This window comes from Tachysurus vachellii, chromosome 2, assembly GCF_030014155.1.
Source record: "Tachysurus vachellii isolate PV-2020 chromosome 2, HZAU_Pvac_v1, whole genome shotgun sequence".
Lineage (NCBI taxonomy): Eukaryota > Metazoa > Chordata > Actinopteri > Siluriformes > Bagridae > Tachysurus > Tachysurus vachellii.
The window spans coordinates 1,881,575-1,908,165 of NC_083461.1; the positions used below are offsets into that span (position 1 = coordinate 1,881,575).

Genomic DNA, 26,591 nt, shown 5'->3' on the forward strand with positions numbered 1-26,591 from the left:
ACACAGAAAATCAACAAAAGCACATGGCAAAAGTCCGGGCTACATCCTGACATCCCCCAAATCTCACCAGTTCATAACTGATGGTTGAGACGTGTCTGAGACTGAACAAGGTTTCTTAAACTGTTGTAGTTCATTTGTTGAATGCAAACCTACATGAGTTCATGACTTTTGTTAAGTGTTTTATTATGAGTTCAGATGACCAGGACATGTTTTATGCTATAATTAGTGTTTACTTCAAAGAAAACAAAATGCCATTAACAAGTACCAGAGGTGTGTTTTTAAATGCTTGTCACTAGAATGGAACCATTAAGAGATTGTTTTTGTATACTTAGCTACAAAAATATGGAAGTAAATAAATATTAAAGGTCATTAAAGGTACAAAACTAACTAACTAACATGTTTAGTTTGACAAAGTAAAAGATAAACAAAAAAATGTTTTGCTCTTCATTAAACTTTTTCTATCAGAGAGATTTCAGCACACAGGACTGATAAACTGGACTGGTAAAGTCATGTGACTCGTCACACCATCAGAATAGACAAGAATTGACTGTGAGCTTCACACCTCATTACAGCTAATGGACCAATCAAATCAGTCCACAGCTTCAAATCATCCAATCAGGTGTGAGTCTGGACCTGGTTTTCTACTGAACACACAAGTTCATTAGATCACTTGGTCTGAACAGGAACGATGATCAGACTCTTTGTCGCTCTTTGTGCTCTTTTTTCTCTCTTCACAGCTGGTGAGTAACTTTCTGAAACTTTAATGTAAAACTATAATATTTTATATTTAACTCATTTACTGACATTAAATATTAAACGTTTTTACAGTGAAAACTTCTGACATCAAGGAGATTGATGTGATAACAGTAAAGCGTGGAGAAGATGTAACTATGAAGTGTAACATTAGCAGTGTCACAAAGAAAGATAATGTAGTTTGGTACCGACAGAGTTCAGGAAAATTACCTCAGTATTTTGCAAAACTATACAAGAACAATTTGGGCTACAGATTTGATGAAGGATTTAATGATTCTCGTTTCAGTATTAGTGTAAATGACAAATTTGATCTCAGTATTAAAAAAACAACAGAAGATGATAAAGGAGAATATTTCTGTGGAGAAATGGAAGGAGATGTAGTGAAGTTCACATCTGGAACACGTCTGCAATTTGAAGGTAAACAGTTTTACTCTGATAACCTGCTAATTCCAGATCAACACTTTAACCAGAATTATGTCTACATATGTATTAAATGTTGAATATTTCACTTTATTTATATTTAGTATCATTTCTGTTTATTTTCTCCTTTTCTGATTTATCTGTAAAGATAAAGAGACGACACACCGTAATACATCTGGAACAATACACAGAGATTCATTCAGCAGCCCAGAAACAAGTAATAATTTGGTTTCCTTTCACTGTCTATAACAGAATGTTCCATAGCGACAACCTCTCACTGTTCATAAATCATACAATATTTATACAAGTTGTAGATTTATACATTGTGTGTATTTTCATCATTCCAGGCAAACACAACTGGATTATTCCCTTATTAATAGCCTCCAATATATTCTCTGTTATCGTAATCTCACTTCTGGTTGGAGTTTTATATAAAAATCACAGAAAAGGTTTGTTTATTTTTATTTGTTGTTATTTATAGAGTTATTGTATAAAGTTGTTGTATGTTGTGAATTTCATCTTTACTTGTGTGTCTTATTGTTCAGATGCTTCATCAAGCAACCATCAATTTTCCACCAATCAGGTAATCCAGTCTTCTATTAACTGGGATTCTGTTCTGTTAAATAAATCCACATCTGAATGCACAGAGAATTTTAATAGACATCTATTCACCTAAATATCAGTGTAGTCATTATTTTAGTCTTTTAATCTGCTCTGATTATTAAACGGCTCTTGTTCTTCATCAGACTGCTGCTGCTGATGATGATGTCTTGAGCTATGCAGCTGTGAGTTTTGCTAAAAAACCTTCATCCTCCAGAACATCCAGAGCCAAGAGCCGTGAAGACGTTTACGCTCATGTTAAAATAAAATAGAGAAATTGTATATTTTACTTTTGTGTTTTTTTTCTACTGAAGCCTTCTTCAGTTTTTCTCAGCATTTTTTCCTGAAATAGTGCAGATGTTTTCTAAAATGTAAAAAACTAATATTATTGTTTGATTTTGAAGGTTAAATTGTCAAGAAAATCTTCTTGGTGTACAATTTGTTTAAACTTTTTTTTTTTTTAACTAAATCATTAACATTTTCAGAAATATTAAGAGCCGGAAGTGAGAAAGGGCTGAATATAAAGATTCCAACATTACTGATGAGATGTGGCTGTTTAACCTGAAATTAAATTTCAGACACTGAACATTAAATCAGATTAAACATGTATGTTGAGACCGATGATGTGCCAAGAAGTGCTTTATTTTAAATGTTTTCAGACTATTTACATTAACAAACATGACAAATACCACAGTGTATTTTTTGTGTTCCTATTTAAGCTAATTTTAGCAACATGTTCATTCCCACAGATGTCTCTAAATGACTTCACTGGTTGTATTAAAATTTCTGTTTAGTAGAGAATTAATAAACAAATCTTACAGTTCAGTCCACAGTTGACTTGTGCCATCATTTATAGCCCCCAAAACACAGAATAAGCTCTGGTTCCTATTTTAAGCACTAAACACATCGTCTAGTGTGAGATGATCAAACTAAACACCAGCATGAGGACAGTGTGTTTTTTTTACCACGTCAAGGTGTTAAGGTTCAGCAACTGTTTGTGTGCAAGTTTTGCATAAATACAAATGCAACCTTTATATTTTGTAGAAACGGTTAACATTTTGTTGTCTCCAGTGTCACAGCACAAAAATAGAAACCTCAGGTAATAGTGGAGCATGTGAAAAGGATTTAGCAACCAAAGTACAAGATGCTAGCTTACCCATTCACACCATACTTTCACAACTTACTGTTGACATCTTTCCCTAGAAACAATGCACACAGAGCAAAGGTGAAAGTGTAGACTTGTCTAGAATGTCTATGAATGGTGCAGTTTAAGATTCCACTTCACTGGAAGTAAGACTTTAAGACAAACATTGTTCTAGCATGACAATGTCCCTGTGCACAAAGTGAGCTTGAAGAAGACACGGTGTGTTAAGGTTGAGTGAAAGAACTTGAGTGTCAATGGAGCTCATATTGTGTACAGGGACAAGGTTCTGATGGAACTGCTTTGAGCCTCTCAGTTCCAGTGAAGTGAGCCTTAGCATTAGCTTTGGCTTTGCAGCTAAGTCACCTAATCATCACCTATTTGTTAACCTGTAAATGCTTTAATGCTGAAGTTGTGGTTCACGCTCTCATTCTAAAGTTTTCCACTAATGAAATGATCTTACTCACTCTAATGGTCTGGAAATGGATCTTTTTTCCTGCTGTCTTTTCTAACAGAGTTCTAACAAATCTACATTTCTCAGAAATAAAGCTATTATTAAATGAGAAATGTAGGTGCATGTGTGTGTGTGTGTGTGTGTGTGTGTATGGTGACATGATGCAACTTGTGTGGAAGTGCAGTAAATAGACATTGCATGCTTTCTTGCTAACTTGCTAATCTGCTGCCATTGGCTAGCCCGTGTGGTGAATAGTGGAACAGCCTTGAGTGTAAGCCTCCTCTTGCCAGTACATAACATCTTCTTCAACAAGACTCCTGACAGCCCTCACTGCTTTCAGACACTGTAACTGGATGCTTTGCAGCCCCTGGCTACATTTGGTAGGGCATTTTGCAGTAGTGCCCAGAGGTTGTTCATGGCCAGCTACTGCCCTGCTAACCTGCTAGGTAAGACTTCTAAGACAAAGGCTAAGGAGCACACTCTAATAGAAAAGTATGGATATTGCTGCTCTCAGTGAAGGCTTCTACATTTCTCTGAAAGAGGTGGGAGGTGCTTATACATTCTTCTGGAGAGGCTACCTCCTGGTGGCCAATATCACTATGGTGTTGGACTAGCAATTAGTAATACACTTCTACTCAGCTTCAAATAAACACCAACTACAATGAATGAGAGGCTAATGATGTTCTGTATCCCCCAAACAAAATGCATATGTGCAAACAGTGCCATCATACAGCTGTGTGACTGCAACCAAGTATTCCTGAGAAACTAATAGGTCAGGGTAATGTCTGAGTTCATTATAGACTTAACACTAATTCCTTCAAGCTGAAGTCTTCAAATGATAGATTGGGTATGCTTGAAATTATCTAATGGTTAAAGACAAAATGTACATTATGTGCAAACTGCAGGCAGGAACTCCAGCATGATTGAATCATAATGAAAAGGGAGAGCCAAGATGTGACACAGACATGGGGGCTTCCTTGGACATAAAGTGTCCAACTGCTCCACAGTCAGCAAAGAGAGACAGGAGTCAGTAATCACACCAAGGTCTTTTACTGCTGCACGTAATGAAACAAAGACCAGAGTACCTCTGGAATCAGAAAGCTTACTTCTGACTCCATGTGGTCCTAGTACAAGAACTTCTGCCTGTCAGAGTTAAGCAGGATGTAGTTTGTAAGCCTCCACTGTCTGGTGTCCTTAACACAATCTTCAATCTTATAACGCTAGTGACTCACATTTGACATAACTGAAACATATTGTTGTGTCCCATCAGCACAACAGTGAAGCTAATCCCAAATTTACAAATAATTGCACCAAGGGCGTGGAACACTGGACCATCTCTATACCCTCACCAGGTTGCTGGAGGGTTCATGGGAGTTTGCCCAACCAGTCCACATGTGCTTTGTGGATCTGGAGAACGCATTCAACTGTGTCCCTCGTGGTGATCTGTGGGGGGTGCTCTGGGAGTATAAGGTCCGGGGCCCTCTGCTAAGGGCTGTCCGGTCCGTATATGACCGGAGCAGGAGTTTGGTTCGCATTGCCGGCAGTAAGTCAGACTACCGGTCTTTTGTGGTGAAGAAAGAGCTGAGCCGCAAGGCGAAGCTCTCTATTTACCAGTCGATCTACGTTCCTACCCTCACCTATGGTCATGAGATTTGGGTCATGACTGAAAGGACAAGATCTAGGATACAGGCGGCCGAAATGAGTTTCCTCCACAGGGTGGCTGGGCGCTCCCTTAGAGATAGGGTGAGGAGCTCGGTCACTCGGGAGGAGCTCAGAGTAGAGCCGCTGCTCCTCGACATTGAGAGGAGTCAGCTGAGGTGGCTTGGGCATCTTTTCCGGATGCCTCCTTGACGCCTCCCTGGGGAGGTGTTCCAGGCATGTCCAACCGGGAGAAGGCCCCGGGGAAGACCTAGGACACGCTGGAGGGACTATGTCTCTCGGCTGGCTTGGGAACGCCTCGGTATTCCCCCGGAGAAGCTGCAGGAAGTATCTGGGGAGAGGGAAGCCTGGGTGTCCCTGCTTAGACTGCTGCGCCGCGACCCGGCCCCGGATAATCGGTAGAAGATGGATGGATGGGCTAGCATATATAAGGAGAAAAGCAGTGGGCCTGAAACAGTACCTTGTTGAACACAGAACATAACCATAGCATGCGTAAATATGTCACCATTTAGATCTACGAACTGATAATGGTCAGTCAAATAAGGCCTGGGCCAGGAGAGGGCTGTCCCTTTAACACCAACATTTTTGAGTATATCAAGTAGAATAGCCAGTCCAGGTGGAGGCTGGTAGCAACGGCATCATCCAATGTGTGTTTTGGATAAAAACTGAAGGAAGTCCAATGAGTTTAAACTTTCAAAGCATTTCAACACAATAGGTGTGCATGGTCAGCATCTATCAGTCACAATCTCCACCAGCAATGGGCAGTAACTATAAAATTAGCACCAAGTTCTTGCACCATTCAGTCGGGAGGTAAACATACAAGCCACTTCCATGTGCCTTACCATACACAGGTGCATTCCTCTCAGCATTAAAACAGCTGAGCCCATATTGGTGAATGATGGTATCCTGAGCTCTGTCACTGAGCCATGTCTCTGCTCAAAGACACAGCAGTTTCTAAACTCATGCTGTGTAACTTGCTGGACTTGGATGTATTCTAAGGGAGCAAACATTGGAGAACATGAAGGTTGAGTGAACGGCTGTCTAAGGTTTGTTTTTAGCCTGGCACAGGCTTTCACCTCCTTGTGATAATCAACAGGACTTATAAATATTAAGTGATGGTAAAGTTCATATGTTCAGTCATTGTTATTGTCTGCAGCAGCTCTTTGTCACACCATGCAGTAGTTTCAGTTTAACAGAAATAGCATGTGGTTTCTGATTTTCAGAGACGAGTGTTTCAAAACGTTTTAGACTGTAGCTAAATGTTTTTACAATAGAATCTCAGGCTAAAACACAAAAGCTTAACTTTATTAATAAAATGCCTCAAACAAATATCATGTAGAATGCTAAGGATTAACCTGAATAAAACATAAACAGTGTTATTGCAAAATGTTTAGGCAAAGTGCTGTTGCAGTCTGCAGTATAAGTCCGGCAGTTTCACACCTTTGTTTGTGCTGTTTTTGGAACTTTGTGTTTGTGCTTTGTTTGGAACTTTCCATCACACCAGATAGCGTGTGTGTGTGTGTGTGTGTGTGTGTGTGTGACACTGTTAATGGAAACATTTCTGTGGTTTGTATCTAACAAACAAATGTGTCAGGACTCAGCCCGGACTCTTGGCCATGTGCCTTTGTTTACGTTCCTCGTCACGTGTCTGCCCCTCCCTGTCTCCACACCTGTTCCTAATCATGTCTCATTGTCTTTTGTATTTAACTGTGCCGCGTTGCCTTGTGCAGCGTGGAATCAACTGTTGTCTTTGTTTGGTCTAATCTGTGTTATGTTTCATGTTTTTCGTTATTAAACCCTGTTTATTTTCCTATCCTGCGTCCCGTGACAAAATGACACAAAGAATTGTTAGACTTTTATAAAGCACGACATTAGAAAATTAGAACAGAAATTGAAGTTCAGAGACACATTACATTATTGAGAAACTTCAGTAATAAGTAGAGAGAGAATACTTTAAAAATAAAATTAATATAGTTCATCACTTCAACACAGACATGTCAGTATCTTTCTTGTAAAGAGGGTGTTGCAGTGACCAACACATTCACCTTAGAACGAAGTTCTCTATTAAACAATGATAATTTACACCTGACTTACACCTTACACCTGACCAACAAGACAACCGTTCTGTAACACTGGCACATAAAGTGCCAAATAAATGAATAAATGAATTTTTTAAATGAATATGCAGTTATTATATTATAAAGTGTAACACAACAGAGTCAACAGCCAACACTAAATCTTGTGCAAATCTTGACCAGGCAGAAGAGGATTAAGAAGAGGGAAGCAAAGAAAAAACACTTTCCTAAAGTAAGAATATTTGGTATCAGATTAAAACTCTACCTTAATGGGATCTGTCTTTGTGATCTGGGGTCTCATTTACAGTATAAAGCGTGCGAACCCACAAAACGGGGCTGGAAACGTGCGTACGCCAGTTTTCGTGCAAAGGTTGTGATCTATAAAAAACAAACTTGACGGGAAAATGTGCGCACCTTTAAGCAAACTTTGAGACGTGTTTACGAAATATTTTCCTTAATATACATATAGCTATCATAAAATGTCAAAGTCTGCAAATACAGTCATGAAGCACAATCGCTACTCATCATCGGTCCTAACTATTATGGTGTTCATTACAAAACCGTCATGAAGAAGTATGTGTTCACTATAACATTTTCGTCTTAAATTTTCGCCCACAAATTAATTCTGTGATTTTGTCAAGGTGTTAACGATCAGTCTAATTGCTAGAAACATATAAATAACCGGTGACCCGGGTATGTAATGCTTCATGATGGCACTGCTGGCACTGTTGGAGGACTATGCCAATGGCAGAATAAGGAGAGAACGAGTTTTCAGGGACCATGATGATTTTCTGGCCCATTATGATGACTGGCTAATAAGCCGATTTATTTTCCCTAGAGCTGTGCTCTTGGATCTATGTGTTGAATTGGGTCCAGTATTAGAGAGGGAAACACGCCGGAACCATGCCATCCCAGTCCAAATACAAGTCATCACCACTCTGGGGTTCTTGGCAACCGGCTGTTTCCAGCGCGAATTGGCAGACAGGTAAATTATTTATATAAAAAAACTATAAGTAATCTTCAACTTTGTGTCTAAGACATTTTTGTATATGAAATAATTCTACTGGAATCCATCATCTCACCCTATAGGTCTGGTATATCACAGCCGTCCCTGAGTGCCATAATATCTCACGTTTTGAATGGTATACTTAATATGGGTAGTCGATACATCAGGTTCCCCTACACTGTGCGAGAACAGGCCGAAATTAAAATGCAATTTGAGGCAATGTCTGGTTTCCCAAATGTAATCGGCGCAATTGACTGCGCTCATGGAGCTATAAGGGCACCATCTGAAAATGAATTTGCTTATGTTAATAGAAAGCATGTGCATTCTATTAATGTGCAAATCATATGTGACTCCAACATGACCCTCACAAACATTGTGGCATGCTGGCCTGGTTCAACACATGATTCCTTTATCTTGACACATAACAATGTAGGGAACAGACTAAATGCAGTACATGATGGCTGGCTTCTTGGTGAGTTTAACAAAATTAAAAAGTAGAACTGTAACAATTTTGTTTTTAATATAATTATAACAATGTTGCTTTTAATATAATTATAACCTGCAGGTGACAGTGGCTACCCCCTGAGACGCTGGCTCCTCAACCCATTTTTAACCCGCAGAGCGCAGAGGAAACTCATTATAACGAGGTCCACTCTCGTGCCCGCGCAGTGATTTGCATTGACTATTTATGGTTAAAAATGGGCGTGTCCAGGGCGGGATTTGAGGCTGGTGGACGTACCCACATCTGAGGGTGATCTGTGATTTATAAAGGGAACATTGCTTACAGGAGTGCGTACGCACGGTTTTATAAATCTGAATTTTTTTGGCGTACGCCACTTTTGGCTTTTGGGCATACGTAAACTTTTAGTAGGGATCCTACACACAGTTTTGTCTTTTGTTTTCTGGTCTTTTTGCATAGATTCCGAATTGATTAATTAGTATTGGGTGGTTTGAGGGCAGGTATAAATGGGCAGAGGCAGGTTGGAAGAGTCATCTGATTCGAAGAAAGGACAAGGTTGGGATTTGTAGGCATTCCAGAAGAAAACAGTCCACTATGAACATCGCTGCCTTTCTAGTTGTTGAGTTTAATGGCTGTCACTGAAAAATTACGTGATGCTAGATCAGCCAAGCTGTCATGTGTCCTCATCCATTCCCTCTCAGCCCCCCACCCTGACTTTTCTGCACTGTATAATACAGCCAACCACAAGACTTGATATTCATGGAGAAACAAATATTTGTCTCATACCTGGAAGATTGCTCATAACAGGTAACACGGAGGGGATCAATATCCGCTCCATGCAGCTTTTCTATTGTGACACACGGCTCACCACTTGGTTCACATTTGTCCCTCACCTTCTTAGTAAAGCTATGTCCTCCCATAGGTTACTTGTCTTTTCCTTCCTATCTGCCCTCATCCACAATGGCTTCTGCTCGGAGCTAATCAACTGAAACTCAATCTCAGCAAATCCAAACTGCTGTTTATCCGAGGTGATTGATCTCCATGTCAGGATCTTGTGCTCTCCCTGGACAATTTGCTGATATCCCCTTCATCCACTGCACTCAACTTTGGAGTAACCATGAATAAGCAAATGTCCTTTTCTTCGCACATTGCCAATTTAACATGTTCATGTTGGTTTCTCTTTCACAACATCAGAAGAATGCGGCCATTTTTATCCACACAGGCCACTCAAGTGCTTGTTCAGTCTCTGAAACCCTCTGATGGCAGCTTTACATCTAAGCACAACTTGACCTTTGAAAGGATCTTTGGATTTTTCAACCTTCCAAAGTTCTCATACACCACCCCATTGCTGTGCTCCCTCACTGGCTTCCAGTAGCTGCAAGCATTAGGTTTAAAACACAGTTTGTCTTCTGAGTTTGGGTTTGTTGAATTCTCCAGTACAATAAGCCCTGTCAGGCTCCTGCATCTCCTTTGCTGCTGCTGTTTGCCGACCAGCCTAACTGGACAGTTTTTTGTTCTCTGCTTCTCAGATTTTACACAGTTTTTTATATTACTGTTCCAATGCTGTAAATTTTTTCTTCTTGTGCTGTGGATAATATTACTGTTCCTGTCCTGTAGTGTAATCAAAGCATGGAAACAGTAATATTCTACATGCTTTGGATTACATTACTGTTACTGTGCTGTGTATTTCATAACTATCCCAGTGCTGTGGAATATATTACCAATATTACTGTTCCTTCTTCTTCTTCTTTCGGATTTTCCCTTCAGGGGTCGCCACAGCGAATCATCTCTCTCCACCTATCCCTATCTTCTGGATCCTCAACCTCAGCACCCAATAGCTTCATATCATCATTAATTACATCCATATACCTCCTCTTTGGCCTTCCTCTTTGCCTCCTGCCTCGCAGCTCCATGTCCAACATTCTCCTACCAATATACTCACTCTCCCTCCTCTGAACATGTCCAAACCATCTTAATCTCCCTAACTTTGTCCCCCAAACGTCCAACATGACCTGTCCCTCTGATGTACTCGTTCCTTATCCTGTCCAATCTTGTCACTCCCAAAGAGAACCTCAACATCTTCAGCTCCTTTCTCTTCTTCAGTGACACTGTCTCTAAACCATACAGCATGGCTGGTCTCACCACTGTCCTGTACACCTTCCCCTTGATTCTTGCTGATATTTTCCTATCACACAGAACTCCTGACACCTTTCTCCACCAATTCCAACCTTCCTGCACTCACTTCTTTACCTTTTTCCCACTCTCTCCATTACTCTGGACTGTTGACCCCAAGTACTTAAACTCCTGTACCTTCTTCACCTCTTCACACTGTAACCTTACTGTTCCACTTCCTGTCCTCTTCACCCTGTGACCTTACTGTTCCACTTCCCTCCCTGTCATTCACACACATGTACTCAGTCTTACTATGATTGACTTTCATTCCTCTTCTCTCCAGCACAAACCTCAACCTCTCCAGGTTGAACTCCACCTGCTCCCTGCTCTCACTACAGATCACAATGTCATCTGCAAACATCATCGTCCAAGGAGACTCCTGTCTGACCTCCTCTGACAACTGTTCCATCACTATAGCAAACACGAATGGGCTCAGAGCCGATCCCTGATGCAGTCCCACCTCCACTTTGAACTCCTCTGTCGGACCTACAGCACACCTCACCACTGTCCTGCTCCTCTCATACATGTCCTGCACCACTCTGACATACTTCTCTACTACTCCTGACTTCCTCATACAGTACCACAGTTCTTCTCTTGACACCCTGTCATACGCTTTCTCCAAGTTTACAAACACACAGTGCAACTCCCTCTGACCATCCCTATACTTCTCCATCAACATTCTCAGAGCAAAAATTGCATCTGTTGTGCTCTTTCTGGGCATGAAGCCATACTGCTGCTCACAAATTTTCACTAACTTCCTTAACCTAGCTTCCACTACTCTTTCCAACAGCTTCATTGTATGGCTCATCAACTTTATCCCCCTATAGTTGCTGCAACTCTGCACGTCACCCTTATTCTTAAAGATCGGCACTAACACACTTCTGCTCAATTACTCAGGCATCCTCTCACTCTCTAAAACCCTGTTGAACAAACTAGTTAAAAATTCCACTGCTGCCTCTCCTAGACACTTCCAGACCTCTACCGGGATGTCGTCAGGACCAACTGCCTTTCTACTTTTCATCCTCTTCAAAGCCTTCCTGACTTCATCCTTTCTAATCTTATCTACTTTCTGTTCCACAGAGTTCACCCCTGCTACTCTTTTTTTCCACTTTCATTTTCCTCATTCATCAGCTCCTCAAAGTATTCCTTCCATCTCCTCTGTACACTCTCCTCACTTGTGAGCACCCTTCCATCTCTGACCTTAATAATTCTAACTTGCTGCACATCCTTCCCATCTCGATCCCTCTGCCTAGCTAACCTGTACAAGTCCTTCTCTCCTTGTCTAGTGTCTAACCTAGTGTACAACTCGTCATGTGCCTTCTGCTTGGCCTTAGACACCTCCCTCTTCACTCTGCGCTGTAACTCCTTGTATTCCTGTCTATTCTCTTCATTCCTGTCCATGTCCCAATTCTTCTTGGCTAATCTCTTCCTCTGGATACTATCCTGAACTTCCTCATTCCACCACCAAAACTCATCTTCTTTCGTCCTTCCAGATGACACACCCAGCACCTTTCTCCCTGTCTCCCTGATCACTTCTGCTGTAGTTTCCCAGTCATCTGGCAGCACTACCTGACCACCCAGAGCCTGCCTCAACGTCTGTCTAAATTCCTCACAACATTCCACCTTTTTCAGCTTCCACCACTTGGTTTACTTCTTTATCTTTGACCTCTTCATCTTACAGACCATCAGAGTCATCCTACACACCACCATCCTATGCTGTCTGGCTACACTCTCTCCCACTATCACTTTACAGTCACAAATCTCTTTCAGATTGCCTCTTCTACATAGGATGTAGTCTAACTGTGATCTCCTACCTCCACTCTTGTAAATCACTCTATGTTCCTCTTTCTTCTGAAAATAAGTGTTAACCACAGCCATGTCTATCCTCTTAGCAAAGTCCACTACCATCTGTCCTTCAAGGTTCCTTTCCTTAACTCCAAACTTGCCCATCACCTCCTCATCACCGGTGTTCCCCTCAGCAACATGTCCATTAAAATCCACTTCTATCACCACTCTCTCACCCGTGGGAATACTCTCCATCACCTCATCTAATTCATTCCAGAATTTCTCTTTCTCCTTTAACTCACAACCTACCTATGGGGCATAACCACTAACAACATTCAACATCACCCCTTCAATCTCTAACTTCAGACTCATCACCCTGTCTGACACTCTCTTCACTTCCAGAACATTCCTTACAAAGTCCTCCTTCAGGACCACACCTACCCCATTTCTCTTACTATTCAGACCATAATAAAACAGCTTGAATCCTGCTCCTATACTACGAGCCTTGCTACCATTCCACCTGGTCTCCTGTACACACAGTATATCCACCTTCCTTCTCTCCATCATATCAGCCATCTCTCTACCTTTCGATGTCATAGTACCAACATTCAGAGTTCCAATTCTCAGTCCTACACTCTTACCTTTCCTCTTATCTCTCTGTCTGTGCACTCTCCTCCCTCCTCTACCTCTTCGACCAACAGTAGCCCAATTTCCACCGGTGCCCTGTAGGTCAACAGCACCAATGGCGGTGGATGGCATACCGATCCGATATGAAATTCGTACTGACGATTTGCATGGTTAAATTTGGCAATGTTTTACGCCGGATGCCCTTTCTGACGCAACCCTCTCTATTTATCCGGGCTTGGCATCCTCCACGGGAAAACAGGAAGTGAGGCGGCGTCCTCTACTAGAACAGATGCGTGATGTCCACTAAAAAAAAAAAGAAAAATGAAAAATAAACTAAAACTCCAGGGAACAAACCAAAAAGCTAAAGGGCAGAAAGAATAATACAAAAAAATGCTCACATAATTTTTTGCCAGGCTAGACGCTATCCTGCTGGGTCGGAGAGTGGCGGAAAATTTCTGTCAGAGAACAGTGGTGTCTTCGTGAATAAAATTCACACCCAAATGCAGGGATAGCTAAAAACACAAGATTTATTAAATAAAAACACAACACAACCAAAATTGGGAAACACTGGGGGGTGGGGGAGAAAACCAAGATTCAAAAAACAAAACACAGAAGATGAAGGCATTACAGAGATAAAACAAAGATTCTGCGATGTAAAAAGCAATTCAGCATGAATAAATAAGAAAGACAGTTAGACACATAAGGGGCAGGTGTGCTGAGGTGGGAAGGAATAGAGTGGTTCAGACGTGTGAACACAAAACAGAAACAAAAGGCACACGGAAAAAGTCCGGGCTACATCCTGACATCCCCCAAATCGCACCAGTTCATAACTGATGGTTGAGACGTGTCTGAGACTGAACAAGGTTTCTTAAACTGTTGTAGTTCATTTGTTAAATGAGTTCATGACTTTTGTTAAGAACCTATGGGTTCAGATGACAAGGACATGTTTTATGCTATTATTAGTGTTTACCTCAAAGAAAACAAAATGCCATTAACAAGTATCAGAAGTGTGTTTTTCAATGCTTCTTACTGGGATGGTTAAATATGTTTTTGTATATTTAACTGAAAAAATATGAAAGTAAATAAATATTTAAGGTCATTGAAGGTAAAAACTGGAGCTTAAGCTTTAACTGGAAGCTCTAAAGTAAAGCTACGTTCTTTAGTTTGAGTCAAAGTAGAAGATAAACATTTTTTGCTCTTCATTAATAAAAAGGTCTTTCAGAGAGATTTCAGCACACAGGACTGATAAAGTTCCAGTGTATCATATCTGTAGTCATGTGACTCGTCACACCATCAGAATAGACAAGAATTCACTGTGAACTTCACACCTCATTATGGCTAATGGACCAATCAAATCAGTTCACAGCTTCAAAACATCCAATCAGGTGTGAGCCTGGACCTGGTTTTCTACTGAACACACGTTCACGTTCTAAGTTCATTAGATCACTTGGTCTGAACAGGAACGATGATCAGACTCTTTGTCGCTCTTTGTGCTCTTTTTTCTCTCTTCACAGCTGGTGAGTAACTTTCTGAAACTTTAATGTAAAACTATAATATTTTATATTTAACTCATTTACTGACATCAAATATTAAACATTTTTACAGTGAAAACTTCTGACATCAAGGAGATTGATGTGATAACAGTAAACCGTGGAGAAGATGTAACTATGAAGTGTAACACTGAAAGTGTCACAAAGAAAGAAAGAGTTCAGGAAAATTACCTCAGTTTATTGCAAAACTATACATGAACAAATTGGGCTACAAATTTGATGAAGGATTTAATGATGCTCGTTTCAGTATTAGTGTAAATGACAATAAATTTGATCTCAGTATTAAAAAACAACAGAAGATGATAAAGGAGAATATTTCTGTGGAGAAATGGAAGGAAGTGTAGTGAAGTTCACATCTGGAACACGTCTGCAATTTAAAGGTAAACAGTTTTACTCTGATAACCTGCTAATTCCAGATCAACACTTTAACCAGAATTATGTCTACATATGCATTAAATGTTGAATATTTAACTTTATTTATATTTAGTATCATTTCTGTTAATTTGCTGTGTTTCTGATTTATCTGTAAAGACAAAGAGAAGACACACCGTAATACAACAACACCCAACAGCACAGAAACAAGTAATAATTTGGTTTCCTTTCACTGTCTATAACAGAATGTACCATAGCGACAACCTCTCACTGTTCATAAATCATACAATATTTATACAAGTTGTAGATTTATACATTGTGTGTATTTTCCTCATTCCAGGCGAACACAACTGGATTATTTCCTTAATAGCCTCCAATATATTCTCTGTTATTGTAATCTCACTTCTGGTTGGAGTTTTATGTAAAAATCACAGAAAAGGTTTGTTTATTTTTTATTTGTTGTTATTTATAGAGTTATTGTATAAAGTTGTTGTATGTTGTGAATTTCATCTTTACTTGTGTGTCTTATTGTTCAGATGCTTCATCAAGCAACCATCAAATTCCCACCAATCAGGTAATCCAGTCTTCTATTAACTGGGATTCTGTTCTGTTAAATAAATCCACATCTGAATGCACAGAGAATTTTAATAGACATCTATTCACCTAAATATCAGTGTAGTCATTATTTTAGACTTTTAATCTGCTCTTTAATCGGCTCTTGTTCTTCATCAGACTGCTGCTGCTGATGATGATGTCTTGAACTATGCAGCTGTGAGTTTTGCCAAAAAACCTTCATCCTCCAGAACATCCAGAGCCAAGAGCCATGAAGACGTTTACGCTCATGTTAAAATAAAATAGAGAAATTGTATTTTTTACTTTTGTGTTTTTTTCTACTGAAGCCTTCTTCAGTTTTTCTCAGCATTTTTTCTTGAAATAGTGCAGATGATTTCTAAAATGTAAAAAACTAATATTATTGTTTGATTTTGAAGGTTAAATTGTTAAGAAAAGCTTCTTGGTGGACAATTTGTTTAAACTTTTTTTCTGTTTTAACTAAATCATTAACTTTTTCAGAAATACTAAGAGCCGGAAGTGAGAAAGGGCTGAAAATAAAGATTCCAACATTACTGATGAGATGTGGCTGTTTAACCTGAAATTAAATTTCAGACACTGAACATTAAATCAGATTAAACATGTATGTTGAGACCGATGATGTGCCAAGAAGTGCTTTATTTTAAATGTTTTCAGACTATTTACATTAACAAATATGACAAAAACCACGGTGTATTTTTTGTGTTCCTATTTAAGCTAATTTTAGCAACATGTTCATTCCCACAGATGTCTCTAAATGACTTCACTGGTTGTATTAAAATTTCTGTTTAGTAGAGAATTAATAAACAAATCTTACAATACAGTCCACAGTTGCCTTGTGCCATCATTTATAGTCCCAAAAACACAGAATAAGCTCTGGTTCCTATTTTAAGCACTAAACACATCGTCTAGTGTGAGATGATCTCAAACTAAACAGCAGCATGAGGACAGTGTGTGGTTTTTTACCACGTCAAGGTGTTAAGGTTCAGCAACAGTTTGTGTGCAAGTTTTGCATAAATACGAATGCAACCTTTATATTTTGTAGAAATGGTTAACATTTTGTTGTCTCCAGTGTCACTTCCTTCACTGGAATTAAGACTTTAAGGACAAACACTGTTCTAGCATGTCAATGTCCCTGTGCACAAAGTGAGCTTGAAGAAGACACGGTGTGTTAAGGTTAAGTGAAAGAACTTGAGTGTCAATGGAGCTCAATTTGTGTACAGGGGCAAGGTTCTGATGGAACTGCTTTGAGCCTCTCAGTTCCAGTGAAGTGAGCCTTAGCATTGTCACCTAATCATAACCTATTTGCTCCACTGTGTAGGCTTTAATGCTGAAGTTGTGGTTTACGCTCTCATTCTAAAGTTTTCCCCTAATAAAATGATGTTACTCACTCTCATGGCTGTCACCCTATGGTCTGGATTAGGGATGAGCGAGTACAGCATTATCTGTATCTGTATCTGTTAACCATATGAATTATCTGTATCTGTACTCGGAGTGGGTGGGGCCTAACCCGGAAGTAAGCGGGACTTGTCTTGAAATGGACGGGGCTTTAACCGGTATGTTATTTTAAGCATGCAATTGATATGGGTTGATCAGAAATTGTTATATTTATTGCTGATTAGAAAAATATACGTATTATTAACTTATTCTCAGTCGTAATATACATATTATTAATGTTACAACCCGAAGTAAAAAGCTGAAGAAACCCTAAACGTTAACGGAAAATACCCGCGAACCCGAGTGACTGAGGGAGAGACAGAGAGCTGTTCTGTGTGTGACTGTGAGTGAGCAGAGCGAGACACAACAACACAATACATCTTTATGTGTGTAGGGGAGGGGCGCTGTGACTAGCCTATCACAGAACACTGACACAATCAGCTACCCAATGATGATTTTCATTCAATCCGAACACAGATATTGACTCGTATTACTCATATTATACTCGTACTCGGCAGAAGTGCTTTATCCGTACCGGATACTCGTTTCAACCGAGTATCCGGCTCATCTCTAGTCTGGATATGGATCTTTTATCCTGCTGTCTTTTCTAATAGAGTTCTAACAAATCTACATTTCTCAGGAATAAAGCTATTATTAAATGGGAAATGTAGGTGCATGTGTGTGTGTGTGTGTTTGTATGTATGGTGACATGATGCAACTTGTATGGAAGTGCAGTAAGTAGGCATTGCATGCTTTCTTGCTAATCTGCTGCCATTGGCTATCCCTTGTGGTGAAATGGGGAACAGCCTTGAGTGTAAGCCTCCTCTTGCCAGTACATAACATCTTCTTCAACAAGACTCCTGAAAGCCCTCACTGCTTCCAGACACTGTAACTGGGTGCATTGCCCCAGTCTACATTTGGTAGGGCATTTTGCAGTAGTGCCCAGAGGTTGTTCATGGCCAGCTAACCTGCTAGGTAAGACTTCTAAGACAAAGGATAAGGGAGTGTCGGAACTTAGAGCCCGCCTCCAAGTGGACATATCGCAGGCTGACCTATACTCTTAGACTTTTGTTCAATTTTGACTGTTTTGACACGTGTAATTTCTACTCTCTCCACCTCTACTCTCTGTGTTTCTCTGTCCAGACCCAGCACACCCAGGAAGTTTCCTGCCCAGGCGCTGTTCACTCCTGCGCCAGGGCACCGCGGATCCTGGGTGCAGCAATGGACGCGTGCTGGGCCCCGGTCGAGGACCTCTCCTCCTCCACCGCCACCGGTCTTCGAGATCCCCAAACGGAACTGCTTTGCCCCCCTTTGCAAGACAGACCATCGGAGACTCCATCGTCCGCCACGTCCATGCTACTGTGGCTAAAGGTAAGGCTCGCACTCACTGCTTACCTGGTGCTTGTGTTTTTGATGTCGCTAAACAGGTACCTAGGGTTGTGAGCAGAAACACCGGAGCTGTGGTTCTTCATGCTGGCTCGAATGACACCAGCCTGAGGCAGTCAGAGATCCTGAAGAGGGATTTCAACACCCTGGTAGAGACAGTTCGCAGAACAGTGCCCACTTTGAGGATCATCGTGTCTGGACCCCTTCCATCATACCAGCGAGGAATTGAAAGGTTCAGCAGACTTCTTGCTTTAAATGAATGGCTACAGTCATGGTGTCAGGCTCAGAAAGTACTCTTTATTGATAACTGGAATGTTTTCTGGGAGCATCCTAGGCTGTTCCGTGCTGACGGCCTGCACCCCAGCAGAGTTGGAATGGAGATCCTCTCGGACCACATCTCCAGGGCGCTGCACACCTTCTGACTCGTAAACTACGCTTTAAATCCAAAATTCAATAGCCATCCTTCACCTCAACACATTGACATAAATGCACACATAGCTCATCCGATAGAAACTGTGTCTGTAATCAGACCAGAAAAATGCCAAAGAAACATACAAAAACAGTTCCTAAAGTTTGGGCTCCTGAACATTAGATCACTTGCTCCCAAAGCACTTATTGTAAATGAAATCATTTCAGAAAATAGCCTTACCGCACTCTGCCTTACCAAAACTTGGATTAAGCCAAATGACTACATCGGTCTAAATGAGTCTACACCGTCAGGATATATCTAAGTTGCATGAGCCTTGTCAGACTGGTCGTGGAGGTGGTGTTGCCACTATCTTCAGTGATTCCCTTACTGGTACCCAGAGAACACAGTATAGATTTAATTCTTTTGAATTAACATAAAGGACAAGCACTATCGCACATGCACATGAAAAAATTCCTGATGTCTCTTGCTCTAGCGACCATGTACAGACCCCCAGGGCCCTACACTGATTTTCTTAGAGAATTCTCAGATTTTCTTTCAGACCTATTGGTTAACTTTGATAAAGCGTTAATTGTACGAGATTTTAACATTCATGTTGATGACACAAACGATGCGTTAGGACTCACATTTATGGACCTACTAAACTCATTTGGGGTTAAACAAAACATCACTAGAGCAACTCACCGTCGTAATCATACAGTAGATTTAATAATATCACACAAAATAGGCGTCAATGACATAGATATCATACCTCAAAGTGATGACATCACAGACCATTACCTCATAACGTACACACTACCTGTAGAACAGACTAACTGTGTCTCACCACGTTATCGACTCGGTAGAACTATTATTCCGACCACTAAAGACAGATTCACAAATAACCTGCCTGATCTGTCTGGACTTCTTACTGTAACCTTAAACACAAACGATCTAGATGTAATAACTAACAGCATAGGTGATATATTCACTAGCACATTAGACACTGTTGCCCCAATCCGATTACAGAAGGTTAGAGATAAAACTCTTGCACCGTGGTATAATAGTCATACTCACACCCTCAAGAGAGAAACCCGTAACCTCGAGCGAAAGTGGAGAAAAACTAAATTAGAGGTTTTCAGAATTGTGTATAAGGAAAGTATGTCCAACTATAGACAGGCTCTAAAAGCGGCCAGGGCTGAGCACCTGAGCAAACTCATAAGAAATAACCAGAACAATCCTAGGTTTTTAATTTAGCACAGTGGCTAGATTAACAAAAAAAACAGAAATCTGAACAAACTATTCCATCACAGCTCAATAGTGAAGACTGAGTTTCTTCACTGACAAAATCAAAAATATCAGGAAAAAAAAAGGTGACGCTCAACATATGAAAGCAACTAGTGACCCAGCCTCACCTAAGGCTCTAAACACACAATTACAATGCTTTACAAGCACAGGACAGGAAGAGTTAGATAAACTTATTACAACAGCTAAATCAACAACTTGTTCACTAGACCCCATTCCAACTAAATTACTGAAAGATGTGTTACATAAAGCTGGTGAGCCTCTTCTTTATATTATTAACTCCTCGTTATCTTTAGGTTACGTCTTTAAATCCAATTCTTTAAATTCAAGTTGGCAGTTATTACGCCACTCATCAAAAAACCTAATTTAGATCCTAATGAACTATCAAATTACAGACCTATTTCACATCTTCCGTTTATGTCTAAAATACTAGAAAAGGTTGTCTCTGTTCAACTGAGCTCCTTCTTACAGCAGAACAATATCCTTAAAGAGTTTCAATCAGGTTTCAGGCCCCATCATAGCACAGAAACTGCACTTGTGAAAGTCACAAATGACTTGTTCTTAGCTTCGGACAAAGACTGTATGTCACTATTAGTTCTACTTGACCTTAGTGCTGCATTCGACACTATAGATCACAACATTCTCCTAGATCGCTTACAAAATTACACAGGTATTCATGGACAGGCTTTAAGTTGGTTTAGATCCTACCTGTCTGATCGATACCATTTTGTAGAATTAAATGGTGAATCCTCCAGTTTATTACCAGTTAATCGTGGGGTCCCTCAAGGATCAGTTCTAGGACCTCTGCTTTTCTCGATATACATGCTTCCATTAGGGAACATTATTAGAAGACATGGGATTAGTTCCCACTGCTATGCTGACGACACACAGTTATATATCTCATCAAAACCAGATGAAATAGCTAAAGTGTCCAAATTAACTCAATGGCTTAGAGAGATAAAAGACTGGATGAGCTGCAATTTCCTGTTCTTAAACTCTGATAAGACAGAAATACTACTTATAGGTCCAAACACCAGTACACAGAAACTCTCACAATTTAACTTCCATTTAGAGGGATGTACTGTTACTAGTAACTCGACAGTGAAAGACCTGGGTGTTATATTATACAGCAACCTGTCTTTTGAAAATCATATCGCCCAGACCACAAAAACAGCCTTCTTCCACCTTAGAAATATTGCCAAGCTGAGAAACATCCTGTCTGTCTCTGATGCTGAGAAGCTAGTTCATGCTTTCATGACCTCTAGACTGGACTATTGTAATGCGTTACTGGGTGGTTGTCCTGCATCTTCAATAAATAGGCTACAGTTAGTCCAAAATGCAGCTGCCAGAGTTCTCACTAGGACAAGAAAGTATGACCATATAACCCCAATTTTATCATCTCTACACTGGCTACCTGTTAAGTTTAGAATTGATTACAAACTGCTGCTACTTACAAACAAGGCTCATAATGGTTTAGCTCCCATGTATCTAATTAGTTACAATCCTTCATGCTCCCTGAGATCACAAAACTCAGGACTTCTGCTAGTTCCCAGAATATCTAAGTCTACTAAAGGTGGTAGAGCGTTTTCTTATTTAGCTCCCAAACTTTGAAATAGTCTTCCTGATAGTGATCAGGGATCAGACACACTTTTCCAGTTTAAATGTAGATTAAAAACTCATCTCTTTAGTCAGGAGTACACATAATACATCCCATAATATTGTGCACTATTACATTAGACTTGCACATTTTTATGAACAGCAGATATGTTAAACCCTCTACACTGCTTCTCTCTTTCTACCCATCCCGAGGCATACAGACATTGTACCAGCTCCGATCGTCTTCCGTGCAATGAAGATTTTGGACCTCCACTGAGATGAGGCTGACTCCGTGAAAATCCTGAGACAGATCTACTGATCTACCAGCTCCAGTTAGACTCTGTGATACTAAGAGGAGATCTGAACTCCATGTGATCCTTACACCAATACAACATTTGTTTGACTGTATATTTGTACTCACACCATCTAGTGTCACCCATATGAGGTGGAATATGAAATGGGTTCCCCTTTGAGTCTGGTCCCTCTCAAGGTTTCCTTGCCACTGCTGCCTGAGCCACCTCAGACTTGCTCATTGGGGATAAATACATACATACATACTGTACAGTATATACATACATACATAATGTGAACTATATAACTTGAATTTTTATTATGCTAATTCTTTATATTACTCCTTATGTTTACCTTCTGCTCTATGTTTATGTTCTGTAAAGCTGCTTTGAGACAATGTCCATTGTAAAAAGCGCTATACAAATAAACTTGAATTGAATTGAATTGAATTAAAGCATCAGCATTCTTGTTCTTCACTCCTGGACGGTAGGTGATGGTGAAGTTGAAGCGAGTGAAGAACAAGGCCCAGGGAGCCTGACGAGGGTTCAACCTTTTAGCGTCTAAGAGATATAGTAAATCCTTGTGATCCGTGAAAACTGTAAATGGGGATTGGGCGCCCTTACACTAGTGTCTCCACTCTTCCAGGGCAAGTTGTATGGCTAGGAGTTCGCAGTTACCTATGTCATAATTGACCTCTGCCGGGGTGAACTTGTGGGAGAAGAAGGCGTATGGATGGAGTACATAGGTTTTACTGCGGGGTTGTGACAGAACTGCCCCAACACCTGTAGTGGAGGCGTCTACTTTGTAACAAGTCTGTCTCAATAAATCATTAGACCCCTAGTTACAGTAATGTTCAGGCACTCTAATACTGTGTTTTACTATATAGGAAAGATCTGGTTAATGGGGAAAAAAAGACACGGCTGAATTACACACAACAGGATTAAATTCATGTGCATAGTTTAGAATAGAACTACAAATACAAAATCTTCATCACTTAGCTGACTGTCTTTTGTTAGTCCTTAGTTAGTTCCCCAATCAGTCCTTATAGAAATGTGAGTAATCCAGAAAAAGAGATAAATCCGAAGGTGGTCTTTAAAAGTGTTGAAGGAAAAATCCAAAAAATCCACCTGTCTCTTGAAACTCAGCAGCAATTAAATCCACATTTATTTCAACAAAGAGACATACATGTTCTGGAAAAAGGGATTCCAAAACTCAGGAAATCCTCCAGAAATACCTTTGTAGGACAGAACAGCATGCCATACCCTCTAACCATTTCCTACTTTATTTTTGAGGCCTTCCTCCCAGGTATGATCTTTCAAAATAAAAGTATCTTCCCCTACAATAGGGTTTCAACCTAAAAATCCCCAAAATTAACAACATAAATAATGTTTTATATAAGGCATACAAACTTAAACACCACCAGCTCAAAACAAACAGTGAACTTAAATTAAGGCCTGAAACACAAATAAAATCTATATATATATATATATATATATATATATATATATATATATATATATATATATATATATATATATATATATATATATATATATATATATATATAAACTGTGCCTCTTTTTAACAACAAAAAAGCAAAAGTATATGCGTAATATTTTTTTGTGGGCCTTAATAATGTAGCAAGGTTACAACTTCTCCGGTGAAGGGAAGTTGTGGATTGGAATGAATGAGGACCGGAGCTTGGGTGAAGGCTTCTTTCAGCTCTTCGAAGGCTTTCGTAGCTAAGAGAGACCAGCACCGGGATTTCGGTTTGCTTCAGAGGAGTAAGGTGAGGGGTGTGACTATGAGGCTGAAGTTGTGGATAAACCATCTGTAGAATTTAGCAAATCCCAGGAAGCATTGATGCTCCTTGATGGTGTTGGGAATTAGCCAATTCTAAACAGCTTTTACCTTCCCCTCATCTATAGAAATTCCAGGCGATGATACCTCATAGCCTAGAAAGGCTTTATGGGAGGTATGGAACTCACACTTTTTGGTTTTGAGGTACAAATGGTGTTCCCGGAGCTTCCGCGGGACTGCAGTGACATGTTGGATATGTTCTGGTAAAGAATTGTAAAAGATGAGGATATCATCGATATAGACAATCACGAACTGATTCAGGAAGTCCCAGAACACATGGTGTATAAAGTCCTGGAAGACAGATGGCATGTTCACTAAGCAATATGGCATGTTCACTAAGCCATATGGCATCACTAAATATTCGTAGTGGCCTGTCGGGGTCACGAACGCCGTCTTCACCAGAGCGGATTCTGACCAGGTTGTACGCACTTTTTAGATCAAGCTTAGTGAAGATCTTGCAGTCACGTAGTTGTTCCAGGGCAGCTGGGACGAGGGGAAGGGGATAGCGGAACTTGCTGGTGATACTGTTGAGTGACTGGTAGTAAATACATGGTCGGAGGCCTCCGTCCTTCTTAGATACAAAGAAGTAGCTGGATGCGGCTGTAGAGGTAGATAGACGGATATAGCCTTGAGCGAGATCCTTCCCCTGGGCACTGGTTCACCTGGTAGAAGATCAATCGCGCAATCCCATGGCCTAAGAGGTGGTAGCTGCGAAGCTCGATTGGGATTGGCATACTCCTGATATTTGACTGGAAAGGACTATTCTGGTGAGGGCTTTTAACACTCTGGGGTCGAAAGACGCGCCGGCGCGTCTTTGGCACATTTTTTCCTCTTCAACGTGAAGTCCACTTAAAATACTCCGTCATTCATAGTCATACACATACATGTAATACATCATTCGAAACTGTGAAGTGTCTACTTTTATTTGAGTGCCTTCATATTAACAACAAAAAGCTGTCTTTTGGCAAATAAAGAAAATAACCAGGTTGTGCATTCAGACATCTCTGTGAACTTGACCTTCTTCCTGAAACACGTTACAAACATGAACTGATAACTCCGCCAATACTTATCACACGAACATGATACCTATGTCTAATGAAAGCCTGAAATGTCTACTTTTAAATGAGCTAATTAAAATCGAAAGCAAATATTGTCTTTTTGTGTAATCTGTATGTAAGTAAAGAGAGGTACAGTTTTTCTGGCTCGACCTCATTACCACTAATGTGATCCCACCTACCGCCGTGCGTGCCATTCATATGAAATTTACCTGAGCGGGCTATGCAAATAAGATCAACGCCCCCAAACAATGTAAGAAGCACAAAGTTTTCATTCAAAGTTTTCAAGCACAAAGATTCATTCACTTATCAACGCGCTGGGAAGATGAAACGCTTTACAGCTGAGGAAGTTTCCTCAGATGAAGATGAAGAGCATGACTCCGACTACGAACGTTTGTATTTTGAAGAGCGCCTTGATCCGCGAGCGAGGATATAATTTCTGAAGAGTAAGTTTTACTTACATTTGTTGAAATCTTGTGTGATGTAAAATTATATATACTGTATTTGTCAGGACTCTGCCTGGACTTTGGCCATGCGCCGTTTGTTTATGTTTCATGTTCACGTGTCTGCCCCGCCCTTGTCTTTTCCGCCCCGCTTCTGCACACCCGCCCCACATGTTTATTAATTATTTGTGTTATTTAATTGAGCCGCGTTGCCTTGTGCAGCACGGAATCCTATTGTCTTCTGTGCTTGTCTTCATGTCTGGTTTTGTCTGTGTCCTGTTTCGTGTTTTTTCTTTGGTTATTAAATCCCGTTTCTGTTAAGCTGTCCTGCATTTGGGTCCCTTTTTATCCCGCGCACGTGACAGAAGGATTCCGCCAGACCAGGACCCAGCAGGACAGCTGAAGCTCGGACCGGGCCGATATGGAGCTATTTTTTTTTTTTTTTTTTTCTTATTGGATTTTTTTCCCCCTGGGCTTTGCGGGTTTTTGTGGCATCGGTCCGCATTTTTCCGGTGAGGGACGCCGCTCCGCTTCCGGCTTTTCCGCGGGGGGCGCCGCCTCACTTCCTGGTTGCGGGCCGTGTCACCAGCCCGAGTTTTGTTCTGTTTTTTCGGTGTCCTGTGACATTGCCCCGCATCTGTCCGGTGGGGGTCGTCGCTTCACATTCGGTTTTCCGTTGAGGACGCCGCCCCACTTCCTGTCCACGGGGGGTGTTGCAGGCCCGTGTTTTACCCCCTGGATTTTTTTTTTCTGTTCTGTGGTGGATTTTTCCCCCTGCCCTCCCTCCCCTTTTCCTGGTTCCCGAGAGGTGGGTCTGGCTCCGGTGCCTCGGGGGAGGTGCTCGGGCCCTCCTGTTCGGCTGTGGACGTCGCTCGGGCCCTCCTGTTCGGCTGTGGACGTCGCTCGGGCCCTCCTGATCGGCTGTGGACGTCGCTCGGCCCTCCTGTTCGCCTGTGGACGTCGCTCGGCCCTCCTGTTTGGCTGTGGACGTCGCTCTGCCCTCCTGTTCGGCTGTGGACGTCGCTCGGGCCCTCCTGTTCGGCTGTGGATGTCGCTCGGGCCCTCTTGATCGGCTGTGGACGTCGCTCGGGCCCTCCTGTTCGGCTGTGGACGTCGCTCGGCCCTCCTGTTTGGCTGTGGACGTCGCTCG

General features: G+C 41.0%; 2 protein-coding genes across 2 annotated transcripts in view; both read left to right on the forward strand.

Moving 5' to 3' along the window:
• Positions 1 to 26,591, forward strand: part of LOC132861792 (legumain-like) — a 196,094-nt gene that overhangs the window by 113,856 nt on the left and 55,647 nt on the right. The gene's annotated exons all lie outside the window — the stretch shown is intronic.
• LOC132840208 (uncharacterized) lies at positions 573 to 2,045 on the forward strand. Its single transcript, XM_060861700.1, has 4 exons — positions 573 to 740; positions 829 to 1,248; positions 1,719 to 1,756; positions 1,920 to 2,045. The coding sequence occupies exons 1-4, from the start codon at positions 689 to 691 to the stop codon at positions 2,043 to 2,045; spliced, it is 636 nt and encodes a 211-aa protein (XP_060717683.1). The 5' UTR covers positions 573 to 688.

What these genes read in the sequence shown, in the direction of transcription:
- LOC132840208 (XM_060861700.1), top strand. Translation starts at nt 689, where the DNA reads ATGATCAGACTCTTTGTCGCTCTTTGTGCTCTTTTTTCTCTCTTCACA. An exon ending in TTTTTCTCTCTTCACAGCTG is followed by an intron (nt 741 to 828) that starts GTGAGTAACTTT and finishes ACGTTTTTACAG; the next exon opens with TGAAAACTTCTGACATCAAG. An exon ending in ATCAATTTTCCACCAATCAG is followed by an intron (nt 1,757 to 1,919) that starts GTAATCCAGTCT and finishes GTTCTTCATCAG; the next exon opens with ACTGCTGCTGCTGATGATGA.